Source organism: Podarcis cretensis (genome assembly GCF_951804945.1).
Source record: "Podarcis cretensis genome assembly, chromosome: 1".
NCBI lineage: Eukaryota > Metazoa > Chordata > Lepidosauria > Squamata > Lacertidae > Podarcis > Podarcis cretensis.
Window position 1 is genome coordinate 113,882,280 of NC_137170.1, and position 21,586 is coordinate 113,903,865.

At 40.8% G+C, this 21,586-nt stretch overlaps 2 protein-coding genes across 2 annotated transcripts in view; both read right to left on the reverse strand.

Moving 5' to 3' along the window:
• Positions 1-478: 478 nt before the first annotated feature.
• On the reverse strand, positions 479-12,170 carry ZC3H15 (zinc finger CCCH-type containing 15). The gene is made up of 10 exons (XM_079980852.1): positions 11,729-12,170; positions 9,097-9,198; positions 8,018-8,129; positions 7,763-7,915; positions 6,545-6,636; positions 4,770-4,952; positions 3,946-4,092; positions 3,712-3,813; positions 3,349-3,475; positions 479-1,225 (listed from the first exon to the last, which is right to left on the reverse strand). Exons 1-10 carry the CDS (start codon positions 11,810-11,812, stop codon positions 1,032-1,034), a joined length of 1,296 nt encoding a protein of 431 aa, XP_079836978.1. The 5' UTR covers positions 11,813-12,170; the 3' UTR covers positions 479-1,031.
• A 3,456-nt stretch (positions 12,171-15,626) lies between these two features.
• Positions 15,627-21,586, reverse strand: part of LOC307217243 (integrin alpha-V-like) — a 66,251-nt gene continuing 60,291 nt past the window's right edge. Inside the window, exons 21-22 of the mRNA XM_079978368.1 lie at positions 19,030-19,140; positions 15,627-15,656 (exon numbers count right to left, since the gene is read on the reverse strand). Coding sequence (XP_079834494.1) covers positions 15,642-15,656; positions 19,030-19,140 — 126 coding nt within the window. The 3' untranslated portion in view covers positions 15,627-15,641. The remainder of the gene's footprint in view (positions 15,657-19,029; positions 19,141-21,586) is intronic.

The following is a 21,586-nucleotide window of genomic DNA, read 5'->3' on the forward strand; positions in this document are numbered from 1 at the left end:
TATTCTGCCAGAAAAACTTCTAAACTTTGCTACAAAAAATGCAAAGCGAGTTGCTGTATTTAATGTTGAACTACCTGGGCTAACACATTTTTTAAAAATACCACTGCAATATGGTATTTGTTTTTTCAACATTACAGCTAAATTTAAATCCATTTGGCTCTGTACTCCAAAGAATGCAGGAATCTCCTGCTTTGATTGCTGAAAGCAGAATTCCAGTACTACTAATTCCCAAATCTCACAAAATTTACACTACATACAAATGGATATGCCTGAAAACCAGAAAGAATGATGAAGTCATGGCAAGTACATTTTGCATATACTGGGATTTTTCAGCAGGCAGAAGAAGCCTTTTCACACACAGAGGCAATCTATAAATTACACTTTAAACTGCAATTAATCATACTTGCAGAAGTGCTTTTGTTTAGATCTACCGCATATTTGCAAAACATGCATATACACTAATGTAGAACCAACATGGTTTGTTTTTTTTAACCAGATAGTCTTTATTTACACCTTGGTGGATTAACTTTAAAATTTAGAAGCAGGGACCATACTTGTGTGATTTTATGAATCTCTACCTTAGGTATCTGTTTGGTCAAATAATCAAAAGCAATTCCAGCACTTTTAAGAACACAGCCATTTCAACCTGTTATCACTTCGACTTACAGTATCGTAGCACAAACTTAATCACTCAAAATACTTATTTCAAATGCAGTTCTACTGAAGGAATTCTTGACCTCTTCCTGGACTTGGTAGCAACACACCCCTTCACACATCCTGGAAAAGTTGTGATCGACTTCCTACTTTTGGCGGGGATTTCATTACGTCATTGTACATTAAGAGAGTTCTTTCTCAGTGTACTATCTGGGAAGTTTATTAAGCTGGTTAAGACTGAATCAGGAAAAAATTGGGGGGAAATATATTTCTGTTTAATGTTTTTTTTCCCCAGAATCGTGTGAGGAACCAAGAGTACTCCACATAAGAATGGAGATAGTATTAACGTTGTCAAGTAGATTCATTCCTCTAAATGTTCATTCCTCTAAATCAAGTGTGTTTAGTTCTTCTTCTAGTTCTTCCAAATCCTCGCCAGTAAAAAGATTTTCATCGACTGGGACTGCATCAATTACTCCATTTTCCTGGGTGCCCTCCATGTCGCTGTCAGCTTCCAAATCACTTTGTTCTCCATTCTCCAGTCCACCTCCAGAAGCCTCACTCAACTTGTTATCTGAAAGTGAAAACAATTCGTACCATGTACCATTTAAACACACCAACCTATTTTTCCTGCTGATGTTAAGCAGGCTAAGAAAATTGGCTACACAACTCTAGAAAGTGAGGCTGATGTATCTGAAAAATATATATTGGATTCCAATGAAGGAATTCTATCAGCGCTAGGAGAATTCCATTTGTGCAATCAAATATTTCTTCCCTCTCCTCACAGGCCCTCCTTAAGTTTTTAACGTGTGATATTTTATTGTATTTTTGCTTTCTATGGAAGCCGCCCAGAGTGGCTGGGGAGGCCCAGCCAGATGGGCGGGGTATAAATAATAAATTATTATTATTATTATTATTATTATTATTATTATTATTATTAAATGTGCTCAAGGATTGGGGGAAACCCCAAAACAGATTTAGGGAGTCTGTGGGGAAGGGAGAGGAAGGAGAAATTCCACTGCATAGCTGGAAGTTTGTGTGCTAATTGAACTACTTTGTTACTTTCCAGAGTGAGCAAACCACCCTTATTTTGAAGTAAACGTCAGAGAAATCAGAAATATTTGCTACTTAGTCCTGAGCACACTTACACTCAAGTCCCTCAGAGGCTTCCTGGACTTAAAAACTACACCTTTATCTGAGCCTTCTCCTTGATAGGAATTTCTTGGGAGTTTGGTGGCCATTATTACGCTGCTTTAATTTTATAGTGTTCCTCCACATTTTTTGCTTGTGAGCTCACCAAGAGTGACTGCTTTTGTTGCTGATATTTTTGTTTTGTGATTTTTTGTTTTGTTTTGCTTTTTCCTAATGGTAGCAGAGGGCAAAGGAACATCAGGCCTCTCTCCATAGACCTGGTTTAAAGTTCAGTTGGTAATTTAGCTTCTCCTCTTTCTGAACTGTTTCCATTCAAGCTTGTCATTTTAAGAACTATGTTACCAGGCAGAGGGCCTTCTCGGTAGTGGCGCCCGCCCTGTGGAACACCCTCCCATCAGATGTCAAGGAAATAAACAACTATTTGACTTTTAGAAGACATCTGAAGGCAGCCTTGTTTAGGGAAGTTTTTAATGTTTGATGTTTTATTGTGTTTTTAATTCTGTTGGGAGCCGCCAAGAATGGCTGGGGAAACCCAGCCAGATAGGTGGGGTATAAATAATGATTAATAATAATAATAATAATAATAAGAGTTGATGCCTGCTTGTTTTCCTCTCCCTATCACCCCCACTCCTTTTTATCATGTCTTTTAGATTCCAAACCTGTAGGCCAGTAATGTTCTCATTTTAATCTGTGTATAGTGACTATACAATTTTAGCAGCTTCAGAAATAATGTGTTCCAAAGAAAACCACAACAAGAGCTAGAAAATGGATATTAAATATGCCAATGCATTTTTCCATCGTCTCTATCCTGAAGATTTTAGAAAGAATGAGAAATGGAAAGGAGGGGAATGGGGAAATGAGTGACATTATCGTAACCCTAAGTTATAAAGATAAAATTTAATTTTCACACTGGTAATTTATTTACTTATTTAACTAACAATCTATATTCCATTATATATAGAGCTGGATGGGTCATAATGGATACAATGCTATATATCTTCCGTGTACAGGAAAGATACATAAGTAACTTTTTAAAAGGGATAACTACCTCTACCCAAGTTAATGTTTTGCAATCCATTCCATATACAAACTGCAAGGATAAATTGAAAACATAGGAGTCGCACACTGTGGCACAAAACATTAAAGCATGGGCGTTGCCAGGATTTATGCTAGAAGGGGCAGAACCTCAGTTAATTAAGTATTTTTTATTGATTTACTCGATTTAGGGGGGGGGCAGCTGTCTCTCCTGCCTACACCCATGCATGAAAGGTTGAATCCAATAACAGAATTCCATTTGTGCCAAGGACTTCCACTTTAACAATGGAATTTCCTCTGCCCCCAAATCTGCTCTAGTGAGTTGGGGGAACCCCTAGAAGAGATCAGAGGGAGTGTGGGGAAGGAATGGAAAGGCCATTCTTGCATAAACAGGGCAGCTTCATTGACTACAATCCTGAATATATCAATTAAAATCCCAAACATATCAATAACCTTTCAAAATTTAAATACTACTGCAGATCTTAAGAACACAGAACATACAAATCTTACCATCTTTTTCAGCCGAAGTGTATGTGCTAAATCGTTCCAGACTTGCTACTGTAATTCCAGTCTCATCTACGGCTTTTGGAACATACAGGTTCAAGTCCACATCATTTACATCCCCCTGTTCATCAACCTGAAAGGGGAAAAAAGTTATTTTAATTTTACTTACAGCAGAATCAGTGTAGGCTTTAAGTCCCACTGCATTCAGTGCAGCTGAGCCACAGCAGATCATGCTGTGATCCAAAGGCACCTGGTACATAGTGGTCCCTAATAATGCTACAGTTCATTATGTAAGTTCCTCAACCATGGAAATAAGGTTATTCTTTGGTTGTCTTGAGATTGCATACAATCCTCTTGCATCTCCTTTACCTCATCTTCACCTGTTCCTTGAATATAACGAGTGTCATCTGCTTCTTCATCATCTGCATCAACCAGCTCTGGCCGGAACTCAAACACTTCACGCCCGCTGATCTAGCCACAAAGAAAGATCACAATATGAAACAGTAATATACATTTGAGAGTTCGGAACATTTCGCTTCACTGAAAAATGTTTGCCTGTGTGTCATGACTTTAATGTTATAGATCAGGCTACACAGAACTTACCACCAGTGCTTTGCCAGCCTTAAAGTCTGCTTTTCTTCTTTCCATATCTTGCTCAGCCTTATTAATTTTTTCTTGTCTTTTCCTTTTCTTCCATGCCAGAAAAGACTCTAAAGTAATTTTAGTAACATTTGCTCCTAAGGCTGCACGCTGTAAGATAAAACATTATTAACTGAGCACGCTTTTAGAAGATTCATTTTTCTCTCTCCAGTGCATTAAGAACAAGCCTTAAAGCAATTAAATACAGTCCTTCTGCAGAAGCTTTTGTTCTATGTATCTCAGCAAATCTCCATTATTGTTCTCATAGTTTCCTCCAAGCCTACAAGGAACTAGTAAACATGAAATAAAGGATTACCTAATGTCAAAAAGACTAGATGATGCACTAATACCCATAAATGTTCTTCTCTGAGTAAACATTTTCCAAGTACATGGCAAGCCAGATTCATTAGTAACCAGATATTTAACATTAAGTGCTACACTGTATTCAGTTTGAATATATGAACACATTTTAAAAAAAGTAAACATAGCTGTCCCTTGAAAGCAGGAAATCAGTACTGATTCCTGATGATGCAGAAATTGATTTTTTTAAAAACCTAACTAGAGTATTACAAAAAAAATCTGCTGTAATCCAATAAATCTACTCCAATTATAGATAGAAATTGCTATATTTTACTGAAATAAGCCTTTTAAAAAAATTAAAGTGCCCATATTAAGGCTCAGGTATACAAAAATCCAGTTAACTAAAGACTCCTCATTGCTAAAATAACCTCACAACATCGAAGTGACAAACTACTGTATTTTTATAGAGAAAATGACTACAACGTCACCTCTTTTTCTATTAGGTCTTCTAAAGAAATTTCTTCTTCCTTTTCTTCTTTCTTCTTGTCCTTCTTGAGTACGAAGCCAGGAGGGAGCGCATGGCGGTACATACAGTTGTCTCCTCCACCAGGACAGACCCAAAACCATCCATATTTATTGTTTTCAATAGCATCGAGGAAATACTTGCAGACCTGCATGGAACATTTATTATCACACATTGTCTTCATTTTATACACACAATAGGCAGAATGAATCTTAGGCTCTGGTCACCAAACCAGGTGTCTATGCCAAACCACTGGTCCTGCTAGCTTGGGATGATGGGAGCTGTAGTCCAGAAATTGCTGGAGACCCAAGTTTGGGAAACGCTGCACTACACAGTGGATGAAGTTACCATAGTATGATAATTAAATCTACATTCACTCAGCAATTGTACCTATTTTTAAAGTTATCAGATGCAGTGAGCAAGATTCAATCAATGAGTCCTATAAGTGGAAATTTTGTATAACAACTTCAGCTTTTGCAATGGGGCACAAATATTCCTCCTCCCTACTGCATCCCTCAAAATTGGGACTGAGATAACCCCTGCAAGAGCATGTAAGGGAAGGAGAGGGGGATCTTTCTGTCTGGCAAATTGAAATGCTTGCCCTGATGGAACTATTACCTTGGCGTGACACTGAATTTCTTCCAGAACCCCTAAATGTATGACATGTGTAAATCAATCATGACTGAATGCAGTGGTTACATAGCAGAATCTGGCACAATACGGAGAAATGTTAAGTTCTCTTGACTTTGGCAGCAAATGCAAAATACATTCAGCTGGGCTTAGAAGGTATAGAGCAGCATTCCTTACCACTCAGGCTTTATGGCAAACATTTCCAAAAACTCAAGGAGTTAAAAAGAATTGGTGAAAATGACATAGGAAGGCCATTATCTCAACAAAGGGTAAAATCCCCAATGAGTGTATGCAACAACTTGTGTACATCTGAGCTAGCTCTCTGGTTTAATAGTTACCTTTAGTCAAAAAAGTATACATTTATATTGATTTGGAAGAATAAGACCTACATGGAACCATTTTTACCTAGGAAAGTAGTATCATGTTTCAATCATTGTTCTTTGATTTGCAGGTTACGGTGAATATCTACTTTTAAATAAAATCAAGTTTGAGATTACAGTCTATGAAATAATTTTGTGACACCACAGAATTGCCATCTATATGTCATTGTACTATACAGTGAACAGCAATTACACCTTATAACTCAATTATTTAAAATAGAATTTTATTTACAACATAACACAAGCCCCCCAGCCCCCAATACTCAAATTTAATAGTAATGGGTTATAAAACTAGACTTCCAGACTCCATTTGCTGAATCAACTAATTATCACACATAAGGTTTTGATCAACACTAGTAAACAGTATAGTTTCAAAACAAGAGTACTTGTAATTATTATGGACTGGATTTTAGCTATATTGTACTAATAACTACATAAAGTAATTACATCTCTGAGCTACTTCTCATTCTATTTAGTATTGTTTATCGTACCTTGGCATTATCATATAACATCACCAGGCGGTCCCTGAGCTATTTTGTCCTTAAAAGTTCAAGCTGTTGCCATAGTATTTTTTTAACAATTCAGCTTATTTGCATCACAGCTTATTTTCAGTCACAAGTCACACAATAAGAATATCCTGTCATTTTATAAACTTTTTTCTGCTAAAAATGAGGTATGTAATACATAAGATTTAAACTAGGTATTCCAATACAAAACAAGACAGACATACTATTTGGGTTTTGGGTTTCTTCTTTTCAGCTTCACCATGCTTCTTGTTCACTACCTCCTCCAGTTTCTTTTCATCCCAGTTATCCATTGTGTCTACATATAGCAGCAAAACATTTCATTATACAAGGGAAGAAGGGGACTAAGCTTGTTCAACACCACCAGCAAAGCTCTCCTATATAAATATTTGAATTCTACCTTTGTGTTTATACTGCAAGTGGCATATTAAAAAGATGTAAGCCAGAAGGAATTAAAAGTGCAAAGGGAGGCAGGGCTAAGATGAAGACAAATAGCGAAATATTTGGATGAAGCAACAAGAGGAATAAATGAATTCAAGGAAAGATCAAAATAATTACCTTAGAAAACCAGGTTCAGGTATCAAAACCAACTAACTAGTAAGTCCAAACTCTTGTGAAGTGGGGGGGGGGGGGGAGAGAAAAGCTTCCAAACTGCTCCTCTTAGCCACACCAGAGGAAGGGGTTGGGTGTATGAGTCCAAAGTCTGCGCACGTTTGTTCATGTAACACCAAACCATAATTTAGCATTGCATCTGAATTATGCTGAAGCATGTTCACAGGAGTCTTTTCCTAAGTGCTATGTTTGTAAATATAGCCACTGATCAATCTGCAGCTCTCTTATTTTACATTCATTCTCCCAGAGTAAAAGCACGAGACAGTGCCAAGAGATACCATTATCTAGGACAGGGGAAGGGAACATTTTCTGGCTACTGGGCCAGATCACTCTCCTCACATCCTGGTGGGCCAAATGTGACAGATGAATGCAGCTACTATGACATCACTATGCCAGCTGATGCTGCACTTTGAACTCCCAACTTTTGAGACTTCCAAAACCAGTATAGTATTGTTTTAAAGCCTATTTGCTGTTTGCAAAGGGGAAAAAAAATATCCCAAGATGGACCCCCTGGCACAACAAGATTGGCTCATGGGCTGGAGAGTCACCATCCCAGATCAAAGAGCTCCATTTCTTCATTGTAACCAATTTTAACCCTGGTTTAAATGCTTATAAAAATTGAAACCACAGACTACAGTGAATCTGTAGAAATGCAGGTAATTTGTCCTTTACATAAGTATGTATGAAAATCCAATGAAAAGAAGAAGCACTTATTTAGACTTGCATTTATATCTACTTCCTCAAAGACATGATTTGTTCTAAAAACTACAACAGAAAAACAATTTGTCTGCAATTTTCAAGAAGTAACCTACCCTTTTCAAGATCTTCATCTCTGGCATCAATGTAAACACTCCTCTTTTCACACTTTCTCTCCAAGGTCAAGTCATGAGAAAACTTGCACTTGTCCCCTTTTGTGCATTGCCCTTGCTTGAAGAAAGCACAGACTACTGATTTTGGATCGGCACCTGCAAGATATGCTGATTATTTAGTAACTTTCCAGATCAAGTAATGCATAAATCTGAGATGCACTGAGGCAGGAAAATGGAAGTCATCCAAAGAAAGCTTGCCTTTACTGATTTTCTGTGCAGCAACCACAGGTTTGAAAAGCTCATTCAGCTCCTGTAATTCTTTCTTCTTATCATCTTTCTTTAGTTTCTTGTCACCTTCTGCTTGACCAGCCTAAAACAACACACAGAACAGGTATTTACAAGACCAGCGGGAGTGTGTAAGTGCATACCACAACTCTTAAGACAAAGTGCATGATACAATATCCTTAAAACATAATTCATAATGGCCTTTTCCCAGACATTATAAGCGGAACGAGCCTGTGCATAACTTGGGCTTGTGTGTTTCCTTCTCCTCTCTGGTGCAGCTGTGAGGAGTTTGAAAGCATTTTCTTACCTTTTTAACTAACCATATTTTGGCATTTTATTGTTGTTATTATCTATATTCATACAGATATTATATATTAATTGTACAAGTAATTAATTACTTTTCAATTATTATTCTTCCCCCCCCCCCCCCTTTTTCTATTTCATCTGTAAACCACATTGAGTCCCAGTCTGGGAAAAATACGAGATATAAATAAATATAATAATTTATTTTAAAAGACACATTAATATATTTTGAACTGTTCCATGTAGCCCAAGGGCTATCTATAGCCCATCACCTCTTTCTCTGCTGTGAGTATGGCCTAATCTCACAATACAGTGGTACCTCTGGATACGAACGGGATCCGTTCTGGAGCCCCGTTCGCATCCAGAAGCAAATATAGCTAGCGACGGAATGTCTGCGCATGTGAGCGTCGCTTTTCGCCACTTTTGCGCATGTGCGTGACGTCATTTTGAGCGTCTGCACATGCACAAGCGGCGAAACCTGGAAGTAACGCACTCTGTTACTTCTGGGTTGCCGCGGAGCGCAACTCGAACGAGGTCAACCTGAAGCACATTCAACCCAAGGTATGACTGTACATCCATAAACATAACGGCTGCCCCTTAACACAAATTTATCCAACAAAGAAGGACCTAACTTAATTGACCCATCTTCTGACAGCTCCACACTCCTATGATGCAACATAATAGAAAAAACAATCACATTATAACAAGTGCAAAGAGAGAACAGTGAAGTCAAGTAAACATTTACTTACCTGCCGTGGGTTTTGCTGACCGAACTTAACTTGATGGGTCACAGCCTTGATAAACTTTTGCTGTTTCGCTCCTTTCTTATTCTTTAAGCCAAAGGTTTTGTCCTAATTTCAAAGGTTTGAAGGAATGTTATTAGCTAGCATGATTTTTCAATGTGTAGAAAATGTAGTTTAACACTCATTCACTTTTAGTGCACATCTGTTTAGTCAAACACTTAAAACTCCAAATAAAACCTTTTTACTTTTAACTCTGTTAGAAAATAAATACATTTTAACTGCTATCTAGTGACAAAAAACACCAATTCTAGTATAAATCTATGAAGGCTCTTTACAGCTCAGTTTAAATCATATGCATCTGTCTTGCGATGTGTATCTAATATTCTCTTCAGTGATAAAATCTGATGATTCAGTAGAGCCATGCACATAAAGGAGGGTGAGCCTACCCAGTTATCAATAATTTTTTAGTAACTACAGGACTGTGATAATTCTTTTTTAAAAGAACTTAAAGGTTTCTGAGGTCGTGGATTAGAACAAACTACAATTTAGAATTACAATAACCATGTTTAGATGACAATTAAAATGGAAGCAAAATATTCTGCATGCAGAAGACATTACTGACAACAATATACAACTGATTTGGGCACAATATTGTGTAACATGGTCCCAATTGCTACTGTAATAGCAGTACATTTATAATTTCAAATTTTCTATATTAATTTTGCCCCATATAACATATATGGCATTTTCTCTTTGAATTCATCTCTGTTCACTCATACAGGAATACATATTCATTAAAAAAAGAAGAAGAAAGGTTTTTTGCAACTGAAATTGCTCCAGTGTTAAAAGAACCAACACTTTTCATCTAAAAGTTTTAAAAGATGTACATCATGTGGATCATATTTAGGCAAAGTAACATATCAATTCACCTTTCACTTCTCAAACTGTCATAACTTAATATGGTGTGTCACGTGTACTGGTTAAATTATTTGAATGTTGGGCTTAAAGGCTAAAGAACAGCGTCTTATTTTATCATATTATTATATTAATAATATCAAGGAGCATATGATATTTTTGTTTTGGTTCAAAATCCATCTATCAGTCTCATCTCACTCCAACATTATCTGGTTTAGAATCCTACCAAGGGATACCGCCATTTGGTTATTAGCATTACAATTCCATATCAATACATGTTCACTCAGAAGTAGAAACCCAACAGTGTGTTCAATGACTCAGATTAGTTTAAACATGATCACTCAGGAATAAACCAGACTAAGTTGTGTGGGTTTTACTCCGAAATGCACATAGCTCTCTTAATCCCACCATTACAAATCATTTTGTACCTTTCAGTACTTTACTTTTTTGAAGAGATGCTGGAGGGCTTATCCACCTGAAAACATTACCCTTTGATCAGGAATTTGGAAGCCTTTCCCATAATAATGATGTGTAGGAATTTTACCGCCATAGTTCAGTGTACAGAGTACATGTTTTGTATGACTTGCATGAGAAAGGGTCCAAGTTCAATCCCTGGCAAATATGTAGGGCTAGGAAAGGCCTCATTAAAAGTGCAGTGGCCAACCAGTGTAAACAATACCAGACTGGATGAATCATGACCTGACTATAGAAGGAAGTTACCGTATTTTTCGCTCTATAACACGCACCCGACCATAACACGCACGTAGTTTTTAGAGGAGGAAAATCTGTAGGCATGCCACCCGTAGGCATTCCCTCCATAACACGCACAGACATTTCCCCTTACTTTCTAGGAGGAAAAAAGTGAGTGTTATGGTGCAAAAAATACAGTAAGTTCAGGCATTGGAAACAAATGCCTGGGCTCAGCCGTTTTATTTATTACCATGCCACTTTCAAAATAATACTGAAATATACCCTCTGAAAAATAATACTGATAGAAAAATATGAGGCATATAGTCCTGTGCATTACAGTTGTCATTGTTTAAGAGATATCCAGTACCTATAGCTTCTTTAAAACAGGTGGCTAAGCTGTGGGCCTTCCTGATTCTGTGGGGACTCCCAATTCCCATCAGCCCAAGCCAATCTGGCCAAAGGTTAGGGATGACAGGAGTGATAATACATCAACATCTGGCAGGCCACATGTTCCCCAGCAATGCTTTAAAGCCTTGTAATAATTAACAGGAGCAGAGAGCACATAAACAGGCATGGCAATACTAATTTATGACGCCACCTGAGGATCTTGGACTCGGCTCGGGACCAGAATCAGTGTAGCCTCCGAAACCTGTACCGGGTGCCAAGTCCAGCCAAGGGAAACGAAGCAGGTAATTACAGAGAGGTGGCATCTTCACTACCCTGCTAAAAGTTGCCTACCTCTGTGTCCGGATCGCACAAAATCAGAATACAAATTGGGGGGGGGGGGAGAATCTCCTGGCTTATTGGTTCTCTAGACGAAAACACGCACCATCCCAGAACATGTCTGGGTGAAATGACATGAGATGAAACTCGCCCCCTTCCTAAAATGTTAACTTTCTACATGCAGGGCAAACATTGGGTAGGTTTGGAGGCCACGCTGTTAAAAAGCTTTCCCTGCAGTCCTTAGTGGTACAGCCCCAAAACAGAGCTTGACCCCCCCCTCCCCACGATAATTGGGCCTAAATTGTCTCACCTCGATGATCTTCTCCTTCTTTTTCTGATCTGCCTTTTTGTTACCCGCCCCCGATGCTGCCGGTGCCTGTTTTTTGGGGGGCATTTCGGAAGGGGGGGGGAGGAGGAAGAGGAGGGAAGAGAACGGGTGGGGGGAAGGGAAGGAGACGCCGCCGAGGCCCAGAAGCAAAAGCGACCCCCACGCCTTTGCTTAACCGCCAAGCGGAGGGGAGGGGAGGGGGGCTCGGCTGGGGGGTGGTGGTGGTGGCGGCGGCGGGCAAGCTGTGAGGGGAGACTGATGGAATCCACCACCGGCAGAACGAGGGCTTCGCGTTTGCGACAAGCCGTCAGTGACGGAAGCGGCAGAGCATTATGGGAACGGGAAGAGCCGAGGAGAAGCCGAACGTGACGAGGGAGAGCGCGCACGCGCGCAAGAGCCTTTCCCTCCCCGGCCCGCCGCCGCTCTCGACGCTCATCGCCTCGCTCCCACAGTGCATTGCGAAACCCTGACAGGACAAGGCAAAGGGCGGACCCTCCCGCGGCGTGCGATTGCGTCACGGGGGGCGGGGCTTAGGTTTCCGTTGAGGGTTCGGTTTCGCCGGGTAAAGGGGAGGGGCAAAGGTTCGGAGTGCTTCTCCTCAGAGGCTGTTAGTCTGAGGTGGTCAACTGCTTGCAACGTTCGTCGCGCCTCTGCCCCTCGCTTGTGTTAAGGGCAGCAAAATATCTGGAAGCCTTCTTTATTAAAAGTATGACTTCGGCCCTCCTAAAGCGTTCTGAAAACGTCCTGAGGCAAGATGAGGCGGCTGCTTCAGGCGGCAGGGCTCGCAGGGGCAGCAGATCCAGGCTCACATGGGATGCGTTGTCTGCTGCTGCAGCTGCTGCTATCCTATCTTTGACAAGGTTAATGGAATCCAATAGCCACCAAAGTTTTGAAGGATGGTGTGACAGAGAGAAGCAGAAAATTAATATTTTGGTGAAATACGCACACGGCGCAACCCCCCCCCCCCCCTTTGTTCTACGTTCGAGGTGGCAGTCATCCCAGTCATGGGTGTGGCAGGGAAGCAAGTGTCCCCCCCCCCACTAAATCAAGTAAATAAGTAAAAAAAAAAAAAATACTTAACTAAAAGTATACATTGTAGAAAAATGTTGACAGGTTTTTCTGAGCACGGGGTCAAAAGAAAGTAATTTAAAACAACAGTTGTTGAGAAATTTAATTTAGAATCTGCTAGACAGAGCCAGACAGGATGCTGACAGATAGGTGCATAGCTTAAATCCTGGCTATGCCCACCATCCCTGTTTAGTGGTGCTTACTACATGTATGCATAGAATTGTGCTGCATGTGTTTGCCTTTTTCTGGCTACTGTATAGGTTAATGCAGATTTCCCCTTTAAAGTTACAAACAGCTGACAACAGCAGCAAGAATACTCATCGCAAAGCACTGGAAGACACAAGATTTGCCCACCTTGGAAGAATGGCAGATGCAAGTAATAGACTACATGGAATTGGCAGAAATGACTGGCAGAATTCGAGACCTGGGAGAAGAAGCGGTGGAAGAGGACTGGAAGAAGTTTAAGATTTATCTGCAGTTCATAAACTGTAAAGTTTATGAATGTTAAAACGATGTTGGATTTAAAAATAATACGGCATTGGTGATATAGGTTTAAAAGTTATGTAAAAAAGTAATTGAAAAAAGGTGAAAGACTAAAGTTATATTATGTCAAAAGTAAATAATATGTTAAAGGTGTTTAAACATAAGGAGGAAGGATTGGAGACATAATAGAAAGATTTTAATAATCAGAAATGAGCTTTGAAAGTGGGTAAGGATTTGCTGTATCTGATTGAGTAAAGAGGAACACAAAAAAGGGAGGCGGGAGGAAGTCAGGAAAGAAAGTTTTCCAAATATCAATCTAAAAGTTGGAATTTTTATTTTTAATTTTTGTTTTTTTCTTGATGTTTTTTATCCTCTGTAAAAGCAAATAAATATATATTCCAAAAAAAAAATAAAGTTACAAACAGCTGACACCTTGTGGCCATTTGTATAAATGACAAGGACCTTTCTTTGGAGCAACACATTGCTCCCTTCAAAAAGCATAGCTACATGGTTCAGGCTACACGTTCTCGTTTGTGTGGCGCCTCTGGTGTTGTGGGTCTGAATGCAGTGCAGGAGTGTGCATCTTAGAATAGGTCCTTTGACAGTATGGAAACTGAGTGGGCTGGCAAAGAAAAGCACCCTGTCTCTAAATCACTAGAGTAAAGCATTCCTGCATCACCAGTTTGTTGTGCTTCCCTTTTTAAAGCTCCGCTTCTTTGCTGCACGCTCAAAAAAGGGAACCCCTGTCTCAGTACAGTACATGGGAAAAAAATGGAGCAAGCAAGTGATACAGCACATAATGATGAAGTCAAGCTGAGAGAGGTGTGCAGTATGGTAATGGGTGAGAACATGTGTAATGCATGTGTGATTGAGATATGGATGGATGTTGTTTGTTGTTGTTGTTTAGTCGTTTAGTCGTGTCCGACTCTTTGTGACCTCATGGACCAGAGCATGGCAGGCACTCCTGTCTTCCACTGCCTCCCGCAGTTTGGTCAAACTCATGCTGGTAGCTTCGAGAACACTGTCCAACCATCTCGTCCTCTGTCGTCCCCTTCTCCTTGTGCCCTCCATCTTTCCCAACATCAGGGTCTTTTCCAGGGAGTCTTCTCTTGTCAATGGATGGATGTGGGCACATGCAAATGTGCAGTTTGTGTGTGTTGAGAAAGAGAATATAGTATGTAGTTCTGTGTGTGCATTTGTATGTTTTAGTCCTGTCTGCTTTGGGCAACTATTGTGGCTACTAGGTGGCGCTGTGGGTTAAAGCCTCAGTGCCTAGGACTTGCCGATCGAAAGGTCGGCGGTTCGAATCCCTGCGGCGGGGTGCGCTCCCGCTGCTCGGTCCCAGCGCCTGCCAACCTAGCAGTTCGAAAGCACCTCCGGGTGCAAGTAGATAAATAGGGACCGCTTACCAGCGGGAAGGTAAACGGCGTTTCCATGTGCGGCTCTGGCTCGCCAGAGCAGCGATGTCACGCTGGCCACGTGACCCGGAAGTGTCTCTGGACAGCGCTGGCCCCTGGCCTCTTGAGTGAGATGGGCGCACAACCCCAGAGTCTGTCAAGACTGGCCCGTATGGGCAGGGGTACCTTTACCTTTACCTTTTTCTGTTCAGCTTTTTTTTTTAGTGTTTTTGTGTGCTGGTGTTTTTAATAATTGGAACAATATCCAAATACATCATAGAGTACATCCATTGAAATCAATGGATTTAAGTTATTAACCCTATTGATTCAATAGGTCTCATCTGATTGCAAATAATGCTGGCTATAACCCTTGGGTTTTATTATGGGGTGGGGAACGTCCAGTCCGCAAGTCAAGAGCAGACCACTGGACTCTCTCTAGGTCATTCCCCTCACCAGCTGTACACCCTCAAAATGTTTTTGCCTGGTTGGAATATTTTCCTGAACTTCGATCATGCTTCTTATTTAAGCGGATTGAAGGATTGGGGGGGGGGGAGCCTCTGGCCTTTACATAGCTGGAATGAAGCCTACTGTACATAGATGTGTGTGTGTGTGTGTGTGGCGGAGGTCCCTAGAGGGAAATGTGACCCTTGTGCTAAAAAAGGACTCCTACAATCATTTTATGGTATATCTTTCCCTGGTATCAGTACACATGAAGGCTGGTTTCTATAAATATTTTTAACAATAAACAAGCATACAAATAAATCACTGCTGAGATGTACCCACAATTTTGAGGCCTGCAGAGATTATAATGATACAGTACATCTCCAGCTGTTGCCACTGGCTACAGACTACCTGTGACATCACAAAAGTACATGGCAGCTGAGTGGATATGAAGATGGGCCTTTTCCTCTTCCCCAAAAGAACACAGCAAGCAACAGCTGTGACGTTCAGTCTTCTTCTACCTGGAGGAGGTGAATAGACAGATGGACGGAGATGATTATCTGGCTGTAGGATGCTACGGAGCAATAATAAGGTAAGTTCATTTGCAGTGTGGAATTGTGGCTTGAAGGCAGCTGATATCCATGGGGTGTGATATGTGATGTCTAGTGGTAGACCTAGCAGAAGCTGGCAGATGTTGGTGGGTGGAAGCCAATGGAGTTCTCATTTGGATGTTGCAAGGCTGAAACATAGTGATATTTGTGGTTGTAAACTGGTTGAACGTCACTTTTGGGAGCTGATTGACAGAAGCCAGTGGTTATTTGTGGATTGAAGTTGGGCAATGAATATGAATAAATGATGAGTAGAAGATGGGTGGTTGTGTCCATTGGTGTTCTGGTGCATGCTCGTGTGCGTGACTAAGATTTTGAAAGGGGTTGGGGCTAGTGGTGTGCATATGTGCATGAATGTGATGTGTGAAAAGAAACTGGTGTATATTCATGAATAGATGAAACCCATGGAAGTTGGCAGGCTGAAGTTAGCAGATGAAGTTGGCAGGCAGAAGCTGGTGGAGGTGCCTGGATGATGTTGTGGGATAGCATCCATCTCCTTCATTTCTGTGGTTTTTTATTTTTTTAATTGGGATGTATGAAGCTAGTGAGGCTTTCTCAAGAAAACCTCCTGCATCCCTTGTGAAAGCAATGAAGAGAACTGCAGGGCATAAGTGCAAGTCACCTTATACCTCTAAATGTTTTTCTAACTACGTATATCTACCTGTCGTGTCCATGCTGTCTTTTTTCTTGAATGACAGACAATGGAAGACAGACAGACAGCCTGCATTTGTGGTGTGACCCTACCCCCCAAATTTGCTTTGTGCTGGTGTTTCCACTCTCCCCAGATTGCTTCCCCCTCTTTCTCTCAGACTGATTCATTTTCCAGAAAGGCATGCACCGACTCTCCCACCATATGATTCTTTATCTTTTCACCAGCCTGTCAAATAGAGGACTGGTCTTTGACATCCCTCACCACCTAACTTGTGCCCCAATACTTTTAACGCTACCTCTGCAATGGAAAATGTCAGATTATGATGGCTGGCTCACCTCCAGTATAGAAGTAGCAAAATGAGGTTGGACTCCGCCCTTCAGACTCTAGGTGGAGAGGTTCTATTGTTGAGTGCTGCCCCATATAAACATCTCATAGAAAATCTTTCTAGATGTGCTAGTTTACAAGAAGTGTGTGTGTTTGTGTGGGAGCACTCAACAACACAACTCTTCTATTTGGAGTCTAAAGCACAGTCAATAATTCTACAGCTATATTGTACAACTGGATTCTGCACAGCATGTAGAATCATCACTTTCAGCCCTTGAAAACACTGCATTAGGTCTAGCAGAAGATGGGGCAATTTTCCAGGATCCCAGAAGATGGCAGTCCTAAACCTGCTGTAAGTACTGTACCAGCATTCTGTTAGAACATGGATAATTGTATCGTAAAGTGTTAAATTTTAATTTGCTTTATTTCAATAACCCAAGAATTCAGCAATGTCCACATAGCTAAATTGCACCCTTAAATATGCAGAATGGAAGGAACCTACTTCAAAATTTATTGTGTTTTCTTCTTTGCACTCTTTGTTTGTGAGGGTCGGCTTCAGGGTAATTACTAAGAATGAAAGCAACTGTAGTAGGAAATTTTTAACACTTTCATTTTTATAAAATGTTTCAGATTGCAGCTATGATGTGTGTGTGTGTTTTAAACACTTTGTCGTTAGTGTAATATTTTATACACTAAAAGGCTTGTGTGCATTTTGCTTCAGCACATGCATTGGCAGTTATATGTAACACCTGTGATGAGAGTAGGCAAAAAAACCCTCCACTTTGCTGAAGCTGAGTCACCCACCCTGTTGGTCCCAAGTCTGACAAGCTTCACACATTGCATACATATACTGAAGTTGTTCACATATACATGAAGGACACAAATGGGGAACCTGCAGCCCTCCAGATGTTGCTTGACTCCAGTTCCCATCATCCCTGACCACTTGTCCTGTGCATGCTGGCTGGGACTGATGGAAACTAAAGTCCAACAACAACTGGTGGATAACAGGTTCCTCACCTTTGGTGTAGGCCAGCCTTTCTCAGCCTTGGGTCCCCAGATGTTGTTGGACTACAACTCCCATTATTCCTCACCACTTGTCCTGTTAGCTAGGTATGATGGGAGTTGTAGTCCAACAACATCTGGGGATCAAAGGTTGAAAAAGGCTGGAGTATGCTGTCTGTTTGACAGGACTTCACAGCAAACTTTGGCTTGTGAACTCTTTCTCATATTGTGTGTTTGAGCTTTAGCATGAGTCAGGAGGACTCTTGTGCATGTTTTATGCATGTGATCCATCAGCCACAAAACATAGGGATCATATGAGCAGAGCCGACTAATGCAGGTTATATGTTATGATGATGTATGTGTGTGAATATAGTATTCTCTCCCAACCTTGACACATGTACAGCCTGAGCATTGGACTAGTGTAATGCTATCTTCGTGGAGTTGTTTTATAGTGCCTTGTAAAACTTTACATAAAAATGCAGTTTATAAAAATTTAAATAAAAGAATGCCTGCACCTTCAGTTGCTTCAAAACGGAACCAGATTGATAGCAGAGACTCACAGAATGGTTCACATTATACCTTTCATATGTCACTAGCTCTTAGGTTGTTTCCAGATATAGTTCAAGGTGCTTGGATGGCATTATCCTTTAACAGCCCAAATGATCTGGGACCAGAGTGCCTCAAGAATCACTTGAGAACTTCACTCAACTACTGAGGTGCTTTCTGTTGTTTCCAAGCTTAATATAAGTTTGCTTAGTGAGGGTGGGAGAAAGGGCCTGTTCCATTTCCAATTTCCATGTTGTTTTTGCTTAATTGACCAGATTTTTCCATGGAAACGGTAAACCTGGATTAAATGGGGAAATGTAGGCAAGTGGTAAATAAGCAAATTCAGGCACAAATTCTTGAAGTATTGTCTGATCTAGGCAGGTGGACCCCCCTGCCTTTATGTGTGTACGCATATACAACCAAGGAGGCCTTGGTCTCCCGGCTAATGGCAGATGTCAGAGTATCCTTTCATTCAGATTTGCAGTCGCAGCTTTTCAAAATCCTTAATCGTTGTTGTTGTTGTTGTTGTTGGAGATATTGCTTGATATATAGCTGCTTGATACGTTTTGGTGATTTTGGATGATATCAGCCCTCTGCGTGAGGCAGACTTGTGCGTTGTGTTTGATTAACTCTGCAGTAAATGTATAACAACATGATGAAGAGGGATAGAGCACCAATCTTGTTTCATGGCTACTGACCAAGGACAGAATGAAGGTTCCCCTTGGGCAGCCATTTAAGGTCAGTTTGTTATCACTAAAGTACCTTTAAACTGAGCTCTGCCCTCTTCCTCCTAAAACATTCTGATTGGGATCCATGCAAAAAGATGTCTGGCTGCTTCACACTAGAGCTGATGCGTTGCTTTCCCACAACGATCTAGAAGAAGAATTGTAACTGAGATTAAGAAGAGCTTGCTAGATTATTGCTATCTGTCCTGGGAGCTGTTGCCCTCTGCTGGCAGCCTCCAATTACAATTGTTCTCTCTGTGTCCTCTCAGCTGGTGGCATCCAATTAGAACTGCCCTCTCTCTTCTAACTGGACAGCACCAGCAGAGAGAACAGTTTTCTTTACTCTTTTCCAAATCAGCTAGCCAATTAAACTAGAAGGTGGGCAGGAGAGTGAAGACCCTACTGGATTTGTGGCTGGTGTCCAGGTGAGGATTAAAGAGCTTGACAGGTGCTCTGTGGTAGCATTGGTACACATGGATGCTGGGTTATGGACCCCTCCTGGTCTAGATCTGCTTACGCTATTTGAGAAAAGTAATTTCTATTTAGTTCTTCTCTTTCTTTCTTTCTTTCTTTCTTTCAAACTTCCTTGTTGGTTTGGCCTGTGTTACTGCTTCCTGTTGAGTGCAGGTGGGAAATTTCTGATTAAAAGAGCTTCTTGAATAGCCTTTCTTAATTACCCCGATGTCAGTTTCAGTTCTTGAGGGGAGAAATTATGAGCTTCCCCTCAGTTTTATTCCTGCTCTAACTTTGTGATACAGTGGACCCTCTGGATATGAACTTAATTCATTCCGGGGGTCCATTTACACCCCCAAAATTACATAAATAGAGGCGCGCTTCTGTGCATGCGTGCAGCGTGATTGAGCACTTTTGCGCATGCGCGCACGGCGAAACCTGGAAGTATACATTTCCGGGTTTGCCTTGGCCGTAACCCGAAGATTCTATATCCAGAGGGATACATAAGTAGAGGTACAATGGTAGTGCAAAAGCACTATTTCACTATAGAAATGAGAGGAATAATGAGAGGAAACCAGTAACGAAGCAATTAAGGGAGGCTATTCAAGGGGAAATTAAGAAGTTGCTCATCACTAAGAAGCACCCCACTTGCATTCATCGGCAGTAAAATGGACTGAACCTGCAAATGTTTAATAAAGGAAAATGACCCTTAAAAGTTTTGCTTGTCCATACTAGATTGAATGGTGCCACAGCTGCATTTTATTACCAAAAAATCAATGGCTGTGGAGTCTGAGAAAAAAACAGAGGACAACACAAAAATGACTGGAATAAGTATCAGTAGGCTCATAACAGTGTCATTTGGATGTTCTATTTTTGTTTTTAAAAAGGATGACTATTTCAAAGGGAAAAGCCCTGTATAGAAGGCACTTTGGTTACATCATGAAGGTGTATGTTCACACTGACCTGAAATTTCAGTTGCTTGGGATCACAAATGGGGAGAGGGCTGTTACCCTCAGCTTCTGGAGCAAGCTTGTTTTCTCCTGCTTTGAGGGGTAGGACCTGAACCAAGTTACAAGAAAGGTGATTCTGACTAAACATTGGGAAGAACTTTTTGACAGTAGGAGCTGTTGGACAATGGTTGGACTCTCCTTCCTTGGAGATTTTTAAGCAGAGGATGGATGGCCATCTGTCATAGATGCTTTAGTTGAGAGTCCTGTATTGCAGGGATTGGATTAGATGACCCTTGGATCCCTTCCAACTCTACAATTCCATGATTCTATGAAAAGGCTAGACTATATGAACTTATGGGCTGATCCAGGAGGGCTTCTCTGCTTGCATAGAAAAGTTTTCCCTTTTAGGAGTTTCTCCTCCAGCACATGATGGGTGCCAGGGAGGGGAGGCAGAGCTAATGTGCTTGTTTTGTGAGATATCAGAACAGCTTAACAGGGCTTCTGTGCATTAAAGAATCATAAAAGAAGCTTAGGGCAATCTTGGGTCAAGTGCTCCCATAATAAAAGGGTAACATTACAATATAGTAACCTTGGCAATTGCTTGGGGAATTATCAGGGTATGACATTATGACTGCTGGGAGCATGCAATTGCCATGGCTTTTGCAGTGGGTGTGTTATTATTGCTTTGTTTGGAGTTCTTTTAATCTTATAACAGAGCTGGTTTGATGGTGGTGCTAGCCAGGTATAGGCTACTGATCAGCTTGTATTGGTGGAAGCACAATGGTAATTTAGCTGGACAATAAGCTTATGCCATTATATCTGGTTCTAGCCTTCAGAACAGCAGATGCCAGAATCATTTGTGGGAAGAAAGCAACTTAATCCATTAGCTGTCCTCCTTTAAGGACATACAGGATTTTGCACATTGTTTTCCACAACTTGATTCAAATTGGGAGAAATGAAGTGCCTCATTCCTGCAGACTTGATGAGTGAGTTGTGTTGATCTCCAGGAAACGGCTTGGGATATAGCTTGTAATGGTTCAGCCATCAAAGCCCAGCTGGCTGAGATTCTTTGCCCACTCCTCTCTTTTGAAACTTCACTTTAATTTTGCAGCCGCTTCTCGTCGTTTCCAAACGACTAAAGTAAAATGTGTGCATGGTAATTACATTTAATCGACATAACTTTTGCTGTGT

What these genes read in the sequence shown, in the direction of transcription:
- ZC3H15 (XM_079980852.1), bottom strand. Translation starts at nt 11,812, where the DNA reads ATGCCCCCCAAAAAACAGGCACCGGCAGCATCGGGGGCGGGTAACAAA. An exon ending in AGAAGGAGAAGATCATCGAG is followed by an intron (nt 9,199 to 11,728) that starts GTGAGACAATTT and finishes CTTTGAAATTAG; the next exon opens with GACAAAACCTTTGGCTTAAA. An exon ending in AGGCTGGCAAAGCACTGGTG is followed by an intron (nt 3,814 to 3,945) that starts GTAAGTTCTGTG and finishes CTTTGTGGCTAG; the next exon opens with ATCAGCGGGCGTGAAGTGTT.